General features: G+C 54.7%; 1 protein-coding gene across 1 annotated transcript in view; it reads left to right on the top strand.

Annotated features, from left to right (window-relative positions):
* SIM2 (SIM bHLH transcription factor 2) overlaps window positions 1-16,472 on the top strand; it is a 44,274-nt gene extending 27,802 nt beyond the window's left edge. The window contains exons 7-11 of the mRNA XM_060009799.1: window positions 1,059-1,165; window positions 11,202-11,349; window positions 12,689-12,857; window positions 13,396-13,804; window positions 16,036-16,472. Of these exons, the coding sequence (XP_059865782.1) occupies window positions 1,059-1,165; window positions 11,202-11,349; window positions 12,689-12,857; window positions 13,396-13,804; window positions 16,036-16,472 (1,270 nt within the window). The remainder of the gene's footprint in view (window positions 1-1,058; window positions 1,166-11,201; window positions 11,350-12,688; window positions 12,858-13,395; window positions 13,805-16,035) is intronic.
* The last annotated feature ends 257 nt before the right edge of the window (window positions 16,473-16,729 follow it).

Raw genomic sequence — 16,729 nt, 5'->3', positions numbered from 1 at the left:
CAGCGAGCTCGATAAGCCTTGCCTTCAGTCACGACAGTTTGGGGTGTCATTATACTATTTTCTGGGGGAAAACAGTTCTCCACCGATAGGAGTCTTAAACGTCTCCCGTTACTCCCTAAATCTCATCTGCAGGAATCCCCCAATCATCATAGCATCATCCTGAGACCCACTGTGCCAGGGAACAGTGTCCAGTGTGGATGGAGGGTTACAGGTTCGCACACCCAACAGGCAGGATGTGGAACCAACCCAAGTTTTCCTCATCAGGTGAAAGGATGAAAAAAATGCGGTATCTACATGAAACAGAATATTATGCAGCCATAAAAAAGGAATGCCATTCTGGTAGATGCCACAACATGGATGAACCTTGAAAACATGTTAAGTGAAAGAAGCCAGGCACAAAAGGTCAAATATTGCATCCCTCCACTCAGAGGAAATATCTAGAGGAGACAAATTACTAGAGATAGAACGTAGAAGAGAGGTTGCCAGGGACTTGGGGAGGGGGAAGTGGGGGGTTATTGTTTAATGGGTGCAGAGTTTCTGTTCGGGGTGATGAAAATGTTCTGGAAATGGAAGTGGTGATGGTCATACAAGTGAATTGTACACTTTAAAATGGTTAAAATGGTAAATTTTATGTCATGCATATTTTACCAGAATAATTTTTAAAACTTTCACACCGGACTTTCCCCCCCAAAAACCCCAGCGAGTGGGCTCTGTCTCACCTTGGTAGCTCCTCCCAGTATCAGTATCAAGTCCACTCTTAAGCATCCTCTGATAGGCTTCACCTTGAAAAGGTATTGACCATTTTGAGCCATCCCAAACCTTCCAGCCAGTGGCTTCAGAAGGACATTCCTGCTCATGACGAGTGCTGTGTCGTGCACTGGGCTGGAGCTCATAGACTTTCTTGTAAAAAAAAGATCATTCTCAGTTTCCAAAATCAACACTCTCTCCACCCACCCCCAAGCCTTTTAGCACTTGATTAGTTGGAAAAACCAATGTTAGTTTAAATGAAACGCAATCTGCAGGGCATTGTAATTCACGGAGCCACTGCCCTCCCCCAGGGTGACCGAGCTGACTGGGTACGAGCCACAGGACCTGATCGAGAAGACCCTGTACCATCACGTGCACGGCTGCGACGTCTTCCACCTGCGATATGCGCACCACCTCTGTGAGTACTGTGCTCACCCTGGCCAGGAGCCCTGGCAGCCTGGGAGGGAGCGCCGAGGACAGAGTGGGGGCAGCGTCCCTTGTGTGATGCCATGACTACCCATCATGTACCCACGAATCTTAAACATCAAGTCTGTCTCCAGGTAGCCCTTGCTTTCAGCACAGGCACTCACTGTCACTTCTCAACTGTCCAGTGAAACCCTGGCAGGTGTGGGATGATGTGGAAGTTGCTGGATTCTATTCAATAGATTATGGATTTGGAACCTAAATTTCTCTATGACGTCTGGATAGCAGTTGTGGATAACGACAACAGCAGTAGAAGAACTGATACTTACAGGGCCCTTACTAATGTCCGGCACTTGTTTGTTTAAGTGATTAAATCCATTACCAACCAAGTGAGGGAGGTTCTCATGTTCACGATCCTCCCTTTGCTGTTGAGTATGCCGAGGTTCAGAGAGGTTAAGCCACTTGCCTATGGTCACACAGCAAGGAGGTGACATAGCTGGGAGCTGAAACCAGTGAATTCGGCCTCCAACCGCTGTGCATCATTGGTTGGGAAGCTCAGGGAGACCACAGGTTTCTAGGATGGGAGAACTCCACGTAGAAAGAGAAAACCAACAGTATTCCATTTGTCAACAGAGGAAGTTTGGGGAACATCTGGATGGGAGGGTGGAGGCGCTCGTCACTGAAATGGTGAAAGAAGTAACACTTTTCTTATAGAACCAAATCGAGGCAGCAAATAACTGGGATGCAGTAGAATACCTCATCTTCCCGCCGCCCAGCCCCCCCATGCTAACGGCCGGTCCAGGGGTGCTTGTTAACGGGGTACGGGGGCTGGGGGAGCCAGATCTTCTGCAATGTGGCCCGGGTGGCACGTCCTCCTTCTCTCTGTGTGTTGACTAAGAGGCATCAGAGGACAAGATGCTGGTGTTGGTTGCAGTTGGGCGACGGGTCCCGGGGCTGCTCGCTCCTTGGCCACGCCATCTGCCTGGCCGTTTGGTGACAACTGGGACTCAGTTAGCCCGGCAGTTACTAGGGTATCTCTCTCCTCGCGAGTCACTAAGGGCAGAAACCTGTGACAACCAGGAGGTTGGCTGGGCAGACGCCATCAGCTTTTTTCTGCTCCTTGTAATTCACAACAGCATGGAAAAGCCCCCGTGCATGCAAATACGTGGAGTTGTGAGCAGCTTTTTATGTCTTTTTTTAAAAAAATGGCCAAATCACGATCTCATGTAAACATCCCTGACCTTCTCGAAGCCCAGCTTGGTAGGAAGCGGCTGCCTATTGTTTAGAAGGGCTCCGTAGGGCAGGTCGCTGATACGGGAGCTAGAAGTCTTCTTTGTGTGAACGGGGCAGGAAGTGTCAATTACAGAATTAGGTCTTCGGGAGACCTGAAAGGCAGGGCGGGCGGTAGAGGGGAGCCGCTGGGAACGTGTGCTCTGGAGTAAGGGGGGTGGAAGAGGCACCTGCTGGAGGCTGTGCACCACGGAACAGTCTAGAGGAAAGGACAGGCAGTGGGGGGGGGGGGCGGGCAGGGGAGCAAATGGGAGGGTTCACAGCTCCACACCTCCCTGCCACTGTCAGGGTGTCCGAGCCCTGGGGGTCCCAGCCCCGTCCCCTGAAGCAGGAGCACGGTGAGCCTCTCTCTCCAGCACAGGAGTTGAAAGCAAACCCTTGAATTACACGAAGGGAGAGTTATTTTTCAAAGCAGGGCTGCACTGTGGGAAAATAGCCTGTAAGCGCAGAGAAAGGAAGCTCACGGAACTAGTCTTTGTTTCAAATACCACTTTTCATCTCTCGCATTGCACGGCTAACAGAGGAGCACAGGGTTTTTCAGGGGGAACAAATTCAACTTGTGTTTTGGAAATGTAATGAAGCCCATGGTGGTGGCCAGTGGGAGGCTGCCGCGTCCCCGACATGGACCAGATCCTTTTCGCATAGGAACCAGAGGGGCGCTGGGGCAGGTGGGCCAGGTGAGGCTGGGAGGAGGAGAGGCCTGTCTGTGGGTGGGACAGGCCATTGGGTGCTCAGGCCTTCAGTGGTCCTGACCACACGATGGGTCTTCAACTTGTCCACCAGGGGCCCCCGTCTTCCTGAGCTCATCTGACTTCCTAAACCTACTGCGGGGGGGGGTTTATTCGAGAGGTCTCCTGTGATTTACGCGATGAATTCGCCTCACTTCATTCGGAATTGGGGATTTCCAGACTTTGCGATTATCGCAAGGTTCCTGAGAGGGAAGTGCACACGGGCTTCCAAGGGACACGCAGAAAAGGCGGAGGGTTTACACGCCAGAGGGAGCACGGCTTTGCCAGATGAGCTAGAATTGGTGAATCAAAGAAAACAGAAAATAGCAGTCTAGGCAATGACTGCTACTGTGCTGTGACTCTGACCTTCACCATGGCCGAGAAACCACCGCGGGGGCAGCAGGTGCAGAGCACAGGGCAGCGAGGCCGGGGGACGGCGGCCATGGCCTCGGATCCCACCCGTCTCCCCTCCGCCAGCTTCCCTGCCCCCCCCCCATGTCAACGAAAGCCGAGTGACAGCCGGAAACAGCTGGGGCCTCTACCCACGCGTCAGGTGGGAGTGGGTCTCCTGGAGCTCAGCCTCGGCTCCAGCCTTGGAACAGACGTCCCTCAGGGTAGCCGACACGCTTCCCCGAACGTTACTTCGCCTCCAGAGCTGGACGAGGAAAGGGAAGACAGTCTGCAACCAGGGCAGGTGTTTGGAGGCGGGTCTTCAGGGCGTGCTGTTCGGGAGATTTTGAAATCTCTCTGTCCGGTGGTCCCTGCGGCCTCACTCTCCTTCCCAGGCTTCCCGTTCCTGCCTCTCCCCGCCCAGGGCTGCTTGGCATATCTTTAATTTCCTTGAAACACAGGAGCTGAGTCTGAGGTTCAAGGGCAGTGGTTTATTTGGACAGTGGCTGAAGCAGGGGCAGCGAATGGGAAGAGGGGCGGAAGGGAGGGAGCCATCGAAGGGGCGTGTCCGGCGGCTGCTGCCACAGGCCACCGGCCCCCAATCCGCCGGGGACCCTCGCAGGCCAGGCAGGACACCTGCCTCAGCTGTGGCACTGAGGAGAGAGGGAGTGGGGGTATTTATACACTCCAGGCATTGGCTGAGGCTGCTCTTGGGGTGTTGTACCCCTTATCTGCCAGGGGCTCAGGCAAAGAGCAGCCTGGGGGGGGGGAAGTGGGGCCTCAGGGTGGAGGTGGGGCCTCAGGGTGGAGATGGGGCCTCAGGGTGGAGGTGGGGCCTCAGGGTGGAGGTGGGGCCTCAGCGTGGAGTGGGGCCTCAGCGGGGAGGGGGGCCTGAGGCCAGGTTGGGGGGCCTGAGGCCAGGTGGGGGGAGCCTGGGCGGGAGGTGGGGCCTCTGGAAGTTTCTGGGGCGTCCGTGGTGGGGGGAGGGGTGTGAGGCGGCCAGTCCCGAGTGAAGGTCCACCTCTTCACTGCGTGTCCTCAGCTTCGTCCCCTCCCTGGCTCCGTGAGGCACCGTCCCTCCACAGGCTGCCCCTCGCCTGTCCTTGCGCACGTGGCTGTCCCCTCTCTGGGGGCCTGTTGCTCCCACTGTGCAGGGCCCCTGCTGGATGGCCGGAGTGTCGTCACACTGAAGCTCCCGCCCCATGAGGGCTGAGGCGAGCCCCGCACCCTGTCCGGTTCTGTTTCCACCCCCGGCTCGGTGCCCAGGCGGGGCCGGCCTCTTGCTTCCGGGCAGTGCTCTCCCTCATGCTGCCCACGTGCTGTGCGGTCTGCCAGTCAGCGCAGGCTGCGGACGAAACTCTGCAGACCGGGCTTAAGGTCAGGAAGTCGGCAGGGCTGGTTTCTTCGCTCTCCTTGCTGTGTAGACGCCCGGCCTGTGTCCTCACGTGCTCTCCCTTCCGTGTGTGTCTGGGTTGCATTCTCCTCTTCTTCTAAGGACACAGTCATACTGGGTCAGGGCCCACCCACGTGGCTTCATTTCACCTGATCACCTCTTTGAAGGCCCCGTCACCAGACGCAGCCGTGTCCTGAGGTCCTGGGGTTGGGATGTGAACCTGTGAATTTGAGGAGAGGACATAATTCAGCCTCGCCTGAGTGGTGGGCACGGTCCCGTCCCACCACTTAGCTGGACATCCCGGCTTGGGGAGGGCAGGTGAGGGGACCGAGAAGGTGGGACGCGTCCCTTCACAAGGTGACTTTTTGGTCCTGTTGCCGGCTGCTCTGGTGGCTCAGGGGCCCGGCCGAGCCTCCCGCCCTGCAGGCTCCCCTCTGGCGACTGGACCTCGAGTCCTTCAATCTGACCACAGCCGGAGCTGGCCTGGGGGCTGCCCCCGGGGCCTGGGCACCCACGCGGCTTTGACTGCTTCCCCTCCATGTACCACAGCCTAAGGCGGCCGCGGTGACCCACCCGCTGGGCCCCTCAGGCCTCTAAGGCCCCCAGGGAGCCTCCGGGTCCTGGGAGACGTACAGACCGGACTGTCTTGGCAATTGATCAGGTAACTCGGCTCAGGAAGAAAACGAACAGTTGCCGACACCCAGGACCCCAGGAAGCTCGCTGTCCGGTTTGCCCGGGCCACGCTTTCTCCACACCGGTGTCCGAAACCCAGGAGCCAGGCGAAGGGCTCTGCTAGAGGCCTTATTGGACGTAACAAGTGATGGTTCTGCAGGACCGTGGTCAGCCATATGGTTTCCACACATTCTTCAAAACATTATCTTAACCGGCAGCAGGCGTCCACGAGGTCTGAAGAAATCTCAGCCCCGCAAGACAGGGAATCAACGCCTTCCAGAAAGTCAGCCGCGTGAACAGGAGCGGGGCTGGCCCTTGTGGTCTGGGGGAGCACAGGCTTCCAGGGCCCAGCTAGATGGGGGCTGGGATGGCCCCGGCACCTCAGCCTCTGGTCAGTGTGGTCCTGGGCATTCCCAGCTGAGCTCTCCAAGTGAGTCTGTGCCAGGGCTTTCCCCAGAACCTTCTGTAAGGAGATCCTCTAGGGGATCCTCTAGGGAATGTCTTGGACCCTCCCAGCTCGTTCCCGGCTCACTGCCTCCTGGTGGCTGAGGGGAGGCCCTAGCAGCCCTGTCCCGTGGCCTTGGGAAGGTCCTCCCAGCAGGGGCCTGCCTCCCTGCCTCCCTGCTCCCTTTGCAAAGCATTTGGGAGACTCTTGTATATGGGGGGCTTGACCTGCAGGTCCTCAGGGTGGGCAGGGGGCAGCCTGGTGCACAGGCGGGGCGGGGATCAATATCTGTAAACTTGAAGATGTGTCAGGGACACCAGGCAGGATTCTTGTGGACAACAGTGTTTTAGAAGAACCATGATGTCTACATGGCTGTTCATCCAAAGTAGTTACGAATTTCACCTAGTTCTCTAGGTAGGACCCTGTCCAGAGTGGGCCAAGCCCAAATGCCAAAGAGAACACAGGCTGTGTCCAACTATGAAAACATTTCAATGTCACAGAAAGGCTTTGAAGCCTGAATATGTGGTCCACATATTTCAAGCAATAACTGTTACAACAAAATTATAGGATGGCTGGTGTAGACCCATGGAAAACGCACTTTAAATGACGTACAGGGGCCACAAACCCAAATGTTTATGGGGCTGGACATGTAACATGAATGTATGAGTGGGTGCAGATGGGGCAATATGGAGTGGTGGAGCTTGTGGCAAACTGGAGAACACATGACCCAGCCAAAGGCATTCTGGGTAACAGCAACACTATGCCACCAACAAAGCACATCTGTGGACACATGCAGTCCATGGGATGTCAGCTTGCAACCACTCTGTAGCACAACTGTGGAACAGGGACAAAGGTCTTCAAATAGAAAATACAGTTGAAAGAAGTTTCCAATCTACCGTGAGGAGTTTTGATTGACATCACAGGGAGGCTGGCTTCTGCCACTGGCCTCTCTTGCCTCTGGACTGGAAATGGATGATGGAGTTTAATTCATATGCAGATCCTTTCTAGATGCTCCCCTCTAAAAGAGTCTGGAGGTAGAAGCAGCTTTGTCTTCCTGACGAAGGTGCAGGGAGCCTGTGCATTAAGGGGGAGCCATGAGCAATGAAATGGGAAATAATCGATAATAGAAAACACAGTGCGATCCACACGCTGTCCTGCTCCCTGGGAGCAGTTTGGACATTTATAGGTGTGGCTTGATGGGTCTGGCTGAACCCATCTTCTGTGGTCAGTGTCACTTTGCAGATGTTGCACAATGCAGCCCCCTGGAAGTTCTTCCCCCCCGGGCTTTCCAGGTCTCAGTGACCAAACTCCCTCCAGCCCCAGGTGTAGAGCAGGGGCATGGGGGGTCAAGGACACCGAGACCCGCTCCCCAAAGGACCCCGTGGCTTGTCTCCAGTCTCGCTGACTGTGCTCTCCCTGAGGCTCTGCTGGCAGAGACGAGAGCCAGGAAGAGCACGGGGACTGCACGTACATCTTCCCCACAGGGGTGGTTAGTTTCCTGTGGCGGCCGTAATCAAATACCACAAGCTGAGTGGCGTGAAACAGCAGCAGTGTACTGTCTCACAGTCCCGGAGGTCAGCGCGTCGGCAGGGTCATGCCTCCTGTGGAGCTTCTGGGAGACGAGCCTTCCCGATTCCTCCAGCTTCTGGTGACTGCCAGTGGTCCTTGGCTTGTGGCCACAAACCCCGGTCTCTGCCTCCATCTCCTTCTGTGTGTCTGTGTCTTCTCCTTTTCTGTCTCTTATAGGGACACTTGTTATTAGAATGATAGCACCTTGAGATCCTTAATTACATCTACAAAGACCGTTTTCCCAAATATGGTCACATTTGCATGTTCTAGGGGTTAGAATCTAGAACATGTCTTTTGGGGGGACACCATTCAACCCACGACAGGCATTTTTGGTGTCCTTTTCAGCTCTTAAAATTCAAAACAGAAATGGATATTATGCTTGAGGCCAAAGTTTACTTTCCTTCCAGAGGCCAGCTCGTTGACGTGGCTATGCCTCCAGGAAAGATTCTGGAACCAGGAGGAATTCTGGAAGAACCAGGAAGGCCATCCATTTTTCTGGATAGTGTATTTGTGGAAGTAGACGTTCCATTCCAGAGTGGCCTCGGTAAACTGTGACCACTGGCTCTCATCTGGATGTCAGAGATGCTGCATCCCAGAGGAAGGTGCAAGGGCAGGGCCTCTGCCTGCAGGAGCTGACAGCTTAGGGGACATCTCCCCCCTGCCCCCATGCACCACTAACTACTGTAAGCAGGGCCTTGCTTCTTAGCACCCTGGCCTGGGATCCTTCAGACAGATTATTAAATTCAACAGATGGGATGAGGAGCTAGAGCAAACCGAAGAATGTTGTGACTAAGTGTCTAGGATTTCACCTTGAATTGATATGCTCATTATTGCCATGGGTCACAGAGAAGCAAAAAGAAAAACCAAAAAATTAAAAAAAACTACATCGGGCTTCCCTGGTGGCGCAGTGGTTGAGAGTCCGCCTGCCGATGCAGGGGACACGGGTTTGTGTCCCGGTCCTGGAAGATCCCACATGCCACGGAGCGGCTGCGCCCATGAGCCATGGCCGCTGGGCCTGCGCATCCGGAACCTGTGCTCCGCAACGGGAGAGGCCGTAACAGTGAGAGGCCCGCGTACCGCAAAACAAACAAACAAACAAACAAAAAACTACATCTATGTTCGTTTGGCCTCTGTATCTAAAGCTTCATCGTAGAAGACTCAGGGAGGGTCAGCGCGAATAAAATCTCTGCAAATCCTGCCATTCGAATCCTCATATAAAATATTTGGGATAACTATTCCAATAGTCATTGCATTCAGCTTAAGATGACTATGGAGAGATTTTAGGAATATTGTAAGAAATAAGGGGAAGTATAAGAAAAAGGAAAAGTATAATGTCATAGTCCCAGGGGCCTTACAAACACTGCAAGGAATAGAGGTCCTTGAGATCAAAGCCAAAGAGATTAACAGGTGTTTCTGTTGAAGAAAGAATGACATCTCGGGAAAGCCACAGATGGGAACCTCAGTTTGATCATGTTGCCTCTCTTTGAGGGGCCATAAGCAAATTGGTTAACCGAGTCTCCCCTAAACATTGGCCCACACCCACCCCCATAAGTAGCTACACAGAAACTTCGAGAGGCCGCTGCCCCCTCCTCACACAATGGCCCCTGAGAAATGGGAGTCAGAGGACGTGACTTGGGCCCCAGACATGTCCTCGAGCTGTTTTCCTGGTGATGCCCGCCTGCCACGGGTGTGTGCAGGGGAGTAAACGAGGCAGTGTATGCGAAAATGGGCTGGAAATAGGAACCTTGTATTTCGTTGTTAAAAAAGCAGTCCTCACAAGGAAAAGAAGCACTGTAGAGGCGCTTTCCTACCAGCATGGGCTACACTCTTCAGCATGACCTTACTTCTGCCAGCTGAGTCCAGGGACATGCCGATGGTAAGCCTGGGAAGAAAACAGCAGGTCCTGCGCTGTTCCAGAGCCCGGCCTCGGCGTCTGGGCTGGACGGTGGTTACACGTTTGACCCTGGCTTCATCCCTAGGGGGTGTGGGGCCTCATAGACGTTGTATTTCCACTTCCCACCCCCAGACAGACTGCTTACCCATGTGAAAATTAACTAAAATTTCATTCTGATTATAAAACGAATACCCCCTCCTTGTTGGAAATTCAGAAAATCAAGAAAAGAAAATGAAAACTACCTGTAATTTCATCAGTCTGATAAACGAGAGCTAGTATGTCGAGTCCTTCGCGCAAGTCTGCCACTGTTCTAAATCTTCACACGAACGCTCTAACCCTCACAGCAACCGATGGTGTAGGGACTGTGATTATCTTCCTGTTATAGTCGGGGAAACCGAGGCACAGGGAGTTAGCAACTTGTCCAAGATCACATAGTTAGTTGGGCGTGTATGTGTGTGTGTGTGTGTGTGTGTGTGCGCGCGCGCGCACGCGCACACGTTTTCATATTAGGATTATACGTTATGCAGTTGAGTCTTGTCTTTCCTTCATTTAACGTTGTGTCATATGTATTCCCCGTCATATTACAAATTCTTATCAGTCATCGTGTTAGTGACTGCTTGGTATCCCATCACTTATATACCCTCTTCCTTATTATTAGACAGGTAAGTCTCTCCTTCCTTTTCTCCTGAATTAGAAGCAGGACTTCAGGGAATCTCTTTGCCCTTGAGTCTTTCTTTGCATTACTCATAATTCCCATAGGAGTAACTCCTAGATATGAGATCGGTGTGTCAATGGGTATGAGCTGCGGATCCAGAAGGACCTCACCAATTCACCTTCCTCCCCACAGCCCGCCCCCTGCTCTCCCGAAGGCCCTGAGGGGAATCAGTGCAGCTTAGGTGCCCCTGGAGGCTTTGGAAGTGGGCTGCCTAGAGGTCCAGAGTTTGTAGCCCTGCATAGAAGATGGGCCTACAGGTCCAGCTTTCAGAAATTACACAGCCAGGTAGAGGTCTCTCCTACGTGAGCATCATAGGAAACTCGTGGGCCCAGGGAGAACTAGGGTTAATGGGAAGAAGTATAAGTGGTAATAGAGTAACAAACAGTTTCACTGTGAGCACACACATGTTCTGGGGACAGCAAAAATCAGCAACAATGTGACACTCCGTTGAATGCACTTAACTTACTATTGGGTTTAAATAACTACATCACACACACACACCCTTCCTTCCACCTATTATGAGTTTGGGGGATTATAACGTAATTATGGCATTTTGGAAACCAAAAAAAAAAACAAAACCAATATTATCACTCTGCCAGGTGCCAATGTTGTCTGGGGACTAATTGCTTCTCCCAGTGAAAGCAGTGACAATTAAATTCGAGTTCTTCACAGGGGAGGGGAGAAGTTGCTCTGTGGACCCCGTGAAATCGTAGGCAAAAATCTTGCGTGTGTGCCCGTGCGTGTGAGCACGCACACGCACGTGTGCATCTTCCTGTGGAGAAATCCCACTCCCTTAGTCCAGTTCTCAAAGGTGTCCTTGACCCCAGAAAGGTCCAGAACCTGGGCTGTAGGTCAGCTGCGGGGGCAGCCTCCTCCAAGGCGGGTGAAGGGCCGCCTAATCATTCCCCAGGACTCATGTCACCTTGTGCTTGCAGTGCTGGTGAAGGGCCAGGTCACCACCAAGTACTACCGGTTGCTGTCCAAGCTTGGCGGCTGGGTGTGGGTGCAGAGCTGCGCCACCGTCGTGCACAACAGCCGCTCGTCCCGGCCCCACTGCATCGTGAGTGTCAATTATGTCCTCACGTAAGTCAGACGCATTTGTTTCTCTCCTTGCTCTCTCCTTCTCCCCCGGCCCTCATCAGATCGCTCCCAGAAGCACCATCTCTCTCTCCCTCTGTCTTTCTGGAACTGTTCATTTGTCTCCTGTTTTGTTTTACTGAACAATCTGGTTGTCTGGGAAGGGCTGAAGGATTCCTGTATCAGCACTGAGGGCCGGGTGTGCCCCGAGGCTGAGGATGGGATCGGACGGCCCCGGGTGAGGGGGGTGAGTGGGCAGAGGGCGGGCGGGCGATGCCCCCCATCTTGAACAGGATGGAAAGGGGGTGCATATCCTGGACCAGGAATACAAATTTATACTCTTTGGGGCCACAGACGTTTAGGTCGTCCTGCTGCTTCTGCCATTTGAGACAGGGGCTATCTCCCATTTTTTCCTTGTCTTCCTACGTAGCCTGTTGTAAATGATAGTGAATATTTAGCGCCTTTAAAACTCCAGAACGTTAAGTTCAGTCGCAGTTAAGACCAGTAGAAGCAACAGGACCTAAGTCTACCTGGGACCATATGTTCCTCTCCGCCCAACGTGGCTATTACGTGTTAAATCACTTTGCACCCAGCCCCACCCTGAACAGGGTCCTCTCTAATGCAGTGAGGTTTTAGGCTCTCCGTGCTTTCACAGAGTGAGTGCCAGGTTCCTGGGGGTTTGGGGCGGGGTGAGAGGTAGGTGGTGTTTTTTTTTAGGGCTAGAGTGATTTTAGCAAAACTGTACGGGAGAAAGCATTTTAGTCCCTTAATGATTCTACCTGAGCAAACAGGCCCACGTGGGCTAGGGCTAGGGCTCTGGGCAACTTCCCCTCCTGAGAATCTGACGGTGCCGAGTTGGCTCTTTAGGGCAGGAATGGGCCCCTGGTGTGGAAGTGGACAAGGCTGGAAGCCAGGCTCCTGGACCGCCAAGGGTCGCCACTCACACCTCCCTGGTGCTAAACAGGGAAGCAGCTGGGCCACAGACACTTACACTGATCAGTAGCATTTCTGTCCTTTCCTTTGTGCCCTGACACCCTGCCTAGTGGTGAATGGTGTCCGCAGGAAATGTGCGTGGGGCTCACGCGGTGGGAGAGAGCCATGCTGCGCTCCCTCTCTTCCTGCCGAAGAACACTGACATCACTCGGCATCTCCCGGGGGCTCTGAGCTCGAGGCTGTGGGGTGGCTTTTATAACGAGGGTGGGCCGTCCCTCGAACCCCAGCCCCATCCACTTAGTGGAAACGACACAGTGGAGCTTCTCGAATGAACTCGCCCTGGGGACAGTCCCGGAGCCCACCCTTCCTCACAGCCCGTGGACATGACCTGTCTCCCTCTTTTGTTCCTCAGGGACATCGAATACAAGGAACTGCAGTTGTCCCTGGACCAGGTGTCCACGTCCAAGTCCCAGGACTCCTGGAGGACCGCCTTGTCTACCTCACAAGAAACTAGGAAATTAGCTAAACCCAAAAACATGAAGATGAAGACAAAGCTGAGAACAAACCCTTACCCCCCACAGGTAACACACACCACCTGCAGGGGCTCGGGGCACCTGGGCACCTCTGATCGCACTCAGGGCTCTCCCAGCCCGGGAGTTTCCCTGGGATGTCCCGCCCACAGGGTGGAGACGCGGCCTGGGGAAGGCAGGCAGAGCTACCATCCAGGGGGATGAGTCAGGTCTAGGAAACAGACTCCACTGGGGAGGCTGATCAGCTGCTAGAATCCATGTAAACCTGGCTCAGAACACTGGTGCCTCGTGTTTCCATAGCACTTGATTTTAATGGAAACCTTCCCTGTCTCTTAAAGTCTTCTGCAAGCTCTCAAAAGGCGCGAGTGGCTGCATGTATCTGGTGTGTTGTCACTTGGGGTGAGGAGATCTCTTTCCACCCAGAGGGTGGGTCCCCGGGGTGCTGTCTCCTGGGCACCTGTCCCCGGTGGGACCGCGTGCTGGTGGCCGGGGTGGGCCCAGCCCTGGGATGGGGCGGGCACTGTAGGATTGGAGAGCGGTTGCCGCCGGCCCCTCGGTGAGCCCTTCATCCGTCTTCTTCGCTCGGCAGCAATACAGCTCGTTCCAAATGGACAAACTGGAATGCGGCCAGCTCGGAAGCTGGAGAGCCAGCCCCCCCGTCCACACCCCAGTTCCCCCAGAACAGCAGCTCCATTCAGAAGGCGGCGACCTTCTGTACGCCCCGTCCTACAGCCTGCCCTTCTCCTACCATTACGGACACTTCCCTCTGGACTCTCACGTCTTCAGCAGCAAAAAGCCAATGTTGCCGGCCAAGTTCGGGCAGCCCCAAGGATCCCCGTGCGAGGTGGCACGCTTTCTGCTGAGCACGCTGCCGGCCAGCGGCGAGTGCCAGTGGCACTATGCCAACCCCCTAGTGCCGGGCAGCCAGTCTCCAGCTAAAAGCCTTTCCGAGCCGCCGGTGAACCCTGCTCGGCACAGCCTCGTGCCAAACTACGAAGGTGGGTCATGTTTGCACGAGGGAAGGGGGCAGGGCTGTGCACAGCGCTGTCGGTGGGTGGCAGATGGAAAAAGAACCCTCACACTGTGGGCAAACTTTCCCTTTTTTTCTGCTTCTAAGTGGGAATGGCTGTGCTTTCCTGCCCTCACTGAGAGCGCTTCACGAGGGTGGCCGAAAGCTGGGCAACTGAGCCGGTGTGCCTCATGGGCACCAGGGACAGTATAAAGGGCAGAGGAAACTGGGTGTTCGGCCACCCTCCATAAAAATCCTGGCCCCGTTTGCTCCCCAAAAGGGAAGCAAACTGATTTTCCTATGTACTGAGAACCCCCAGCTATATTTATTTTATAAGATTACTTTCTACTCCACCCAGAAATGAACATGGAACACTATTGGTTTTCTTCCCATGCCAGTTTTCGAAGTGTGGGAAGCGGTGGTGGAAAATCACAGGCTCAGGGACAGAAACGCCACTCACCACCCCAGGGCAAATGGCAAAAACCGTCCAGGACTCAGTTTCTTCATCTGTAAGACAGGAACATAGGCCATGGCAATTGCCTACCGCAGGGCTCGGCACACAGCCAGCTCCTCTTGGCGGCAGGCAAGCAGAGGTCCTCTGTGGGGGTGCCACCAGCTGCCGCGGGCCCAGCAGACTCCTGCCTGCTCCTTGGGACAATCCCAGGCAGAGGGTAGAAGGTGGGGATTGAGGGTTAGCTCAGCGGGGTGTGTTCCTGTTTCACCCAGACCTAACTACTGCTCAGACTGTAGACGAGGTTTGTGCAAATGTCCTGCGGGGACCACTAAATCCCAGAGAAGAGTCACCTGCGTAAGGAGAGCTCCCTGGAGTCCCCCTCCCACCTTTCTCTCTTTGCAGGCAGCTGGGGCTCTCTGCTGCTCCTAGGGCTGCTTTGTGAACCTCTTGCTCTGTGCTGTGACCCAGTCTTTACAAGCCTGTGAGATAAATTTGGTCTCCATAGACAAGAAGAGGGCTAGATCCCGGGAGAAATCTAACCTTCTTGGAGATTAACAGGACATGTTTCTCAAAAGTAGCCAGTTTACAAAAGAACATACCAGCGGCCAGGGCAGTGCAGCTCTGCCTTTTGGCCTCAGGCAGTCCAGAGATTTGACTCCCCAGCACCCATCAGCGCATAGGATCCCTCAGATAACCAAGGAAGGGCCAAGGGGAAAAAACAAAGCAAAGGGTTTTCATAACAGCTGAAAATACTATCCACTTAAGACTGAGTTGAAAAGATTGTTTGTGTGTGTGTGCGGGAGTTGACCAATGAGATAACACAGTATTTGATTTTTAAATTGCTATTTTGAAAGTGAAAGAGCTTAATAACGACTTCATTTGTCAGTCACTTGGTAAAAAACGGACCAAAGATGCCAACTGGGGGCAGTTGTGATCGACTTCCTAGACTTTTTGATATTAAAGGAACAGGAAGGATGTCTTAAGGTTAAAAAAAAAAAAAAAAAAAAGACTTCCCTGGTGGTCCAGAGGTTCAGACTCCACGGTCCCAATGCAGGGGACCTGGGTTCGATCCGAGGTCAGGGAACTAGATCCTGCATGCCACAACTAAGACCCCGTGCAACCAAATAAGTAAATAAATAAATATTTTTTAAAAAAAGAGAGGTGGGGGGAGCCAATTGATTGCAGACGTCTAATTAGTGACGATGGTCATTACTTTAATTATGACTAAAGGGAGCAGGGTGATAAGCGCTCCACCCTCCCCACTGAGGTGAAAGCAAGAAAGCGCACGGCAGCCTGGGGTCACCTAACACTAGGGCCGAGGAAGCCTCTGGACCAACGCTGTCCAATATGGTAGCCACCAGCCCCGTTCGGCCAGTGCAATGAGATGTGTTCGGAGTGTCTGCACTGCATTTCAAAGACAGAAACAAAGAATACAATTTCTCCCCGATTTTTATATTAATTACACACTGAAATAATAGTCTAGCTATGCTGCATTAAATTAAGTATCTTACTAACACTAATTCCATCTGTCTCTCTTCACTTTTTCCTGTGGCTGCTAGAACACTGCAACTGGCATCCTGTGATTGGACCTCGCGGGCCCGGCACGCACGCGGGAAGGGGCGAGGGCGGCTCCGGGGCTCGAGCGCGCGGGCGGCAGGGGTGGCCCAGGGGTGGTGGCGGCCCCAGGGCCCCCCGGCTTGGTGTCGCTCTGGGCATGTCCCCCTCCTCCCCCGCGCGGGCGTCTAACGTGTCGCCTGTCCCCGCAGCGCCCGCCGCCGCCGCGCGCAGGTTCGGCGAGGATACCGCGCCACCGCTGCCGAGCTTCCCGAGCTGCGGGCACTACCGCGAGGAGCCGGCGCTGGGCCCGGCCAAGGCCGCCCGCCAGGCCGCCCGCGACGGGGCGCGGCTGGCGCTGGGCCGCGCGGCCCCCGAGTGCTGCGCGCCGCCGGCCCCCGAGCCGCCGGGCACGCCGGCGCAGCTGCCCTTCGTGCTGCTCAACTACCACCGCGTGCTGGCCCGCCGCGGGCCGCTGGGGGGCGCTGCGCCCGCCGCCCCCGCCCTCGCCGGCGGCCCCGGCGCCCCCGATGCGGGGGCCGGCGCAATGCGACCCCGGGCCCCCGACCCCGCCACCGCCGCCTCGCCGCCCGGCGCGCCCCTGCCGCACTACCTGGGCGCCTCGGTCATCATTACCAACGGCAGGTGACCCGCCCGGGCCGGACCACAGAGTCCTGGGGCCGCCCCGCCTCGCGCGGGGCTGCCCGCGGGGAGAAGCCATAGGCCAGCCTCTTTGGCTCCCATTTTACCAAGTCCAGCCGAGTCAAGAGGGACGAGATGTATATGCACGATTTAAATTAATTTATACAGAGACAACTATTTTACTAGAACTCCACCGCCGACTTTTGGATTTTTACCGTAGATGCCATAACCGTCCGTGTAGAGAGGACAGAGACACGGCGACGT

The sequence above is a fragment of the Delphinus delphis genome, chromosome 4 (genome assembly GCF_949987515.2).
Source record: "Delphinus delphis chromosome 4, mDelDel1.2, whole genome shotgun sequence".
In the NCBI taxonomy this organism is placed as follows: domain Eukaryota; kingdom Metazoa; phylum Chordata; class Mammalia; order Artiodactyla; family Delphinidae; genus Delphinus; species Delphinus delphis.
This window is presented reverse-complemented; position numbering and strand designations above follow the sequence as displayed.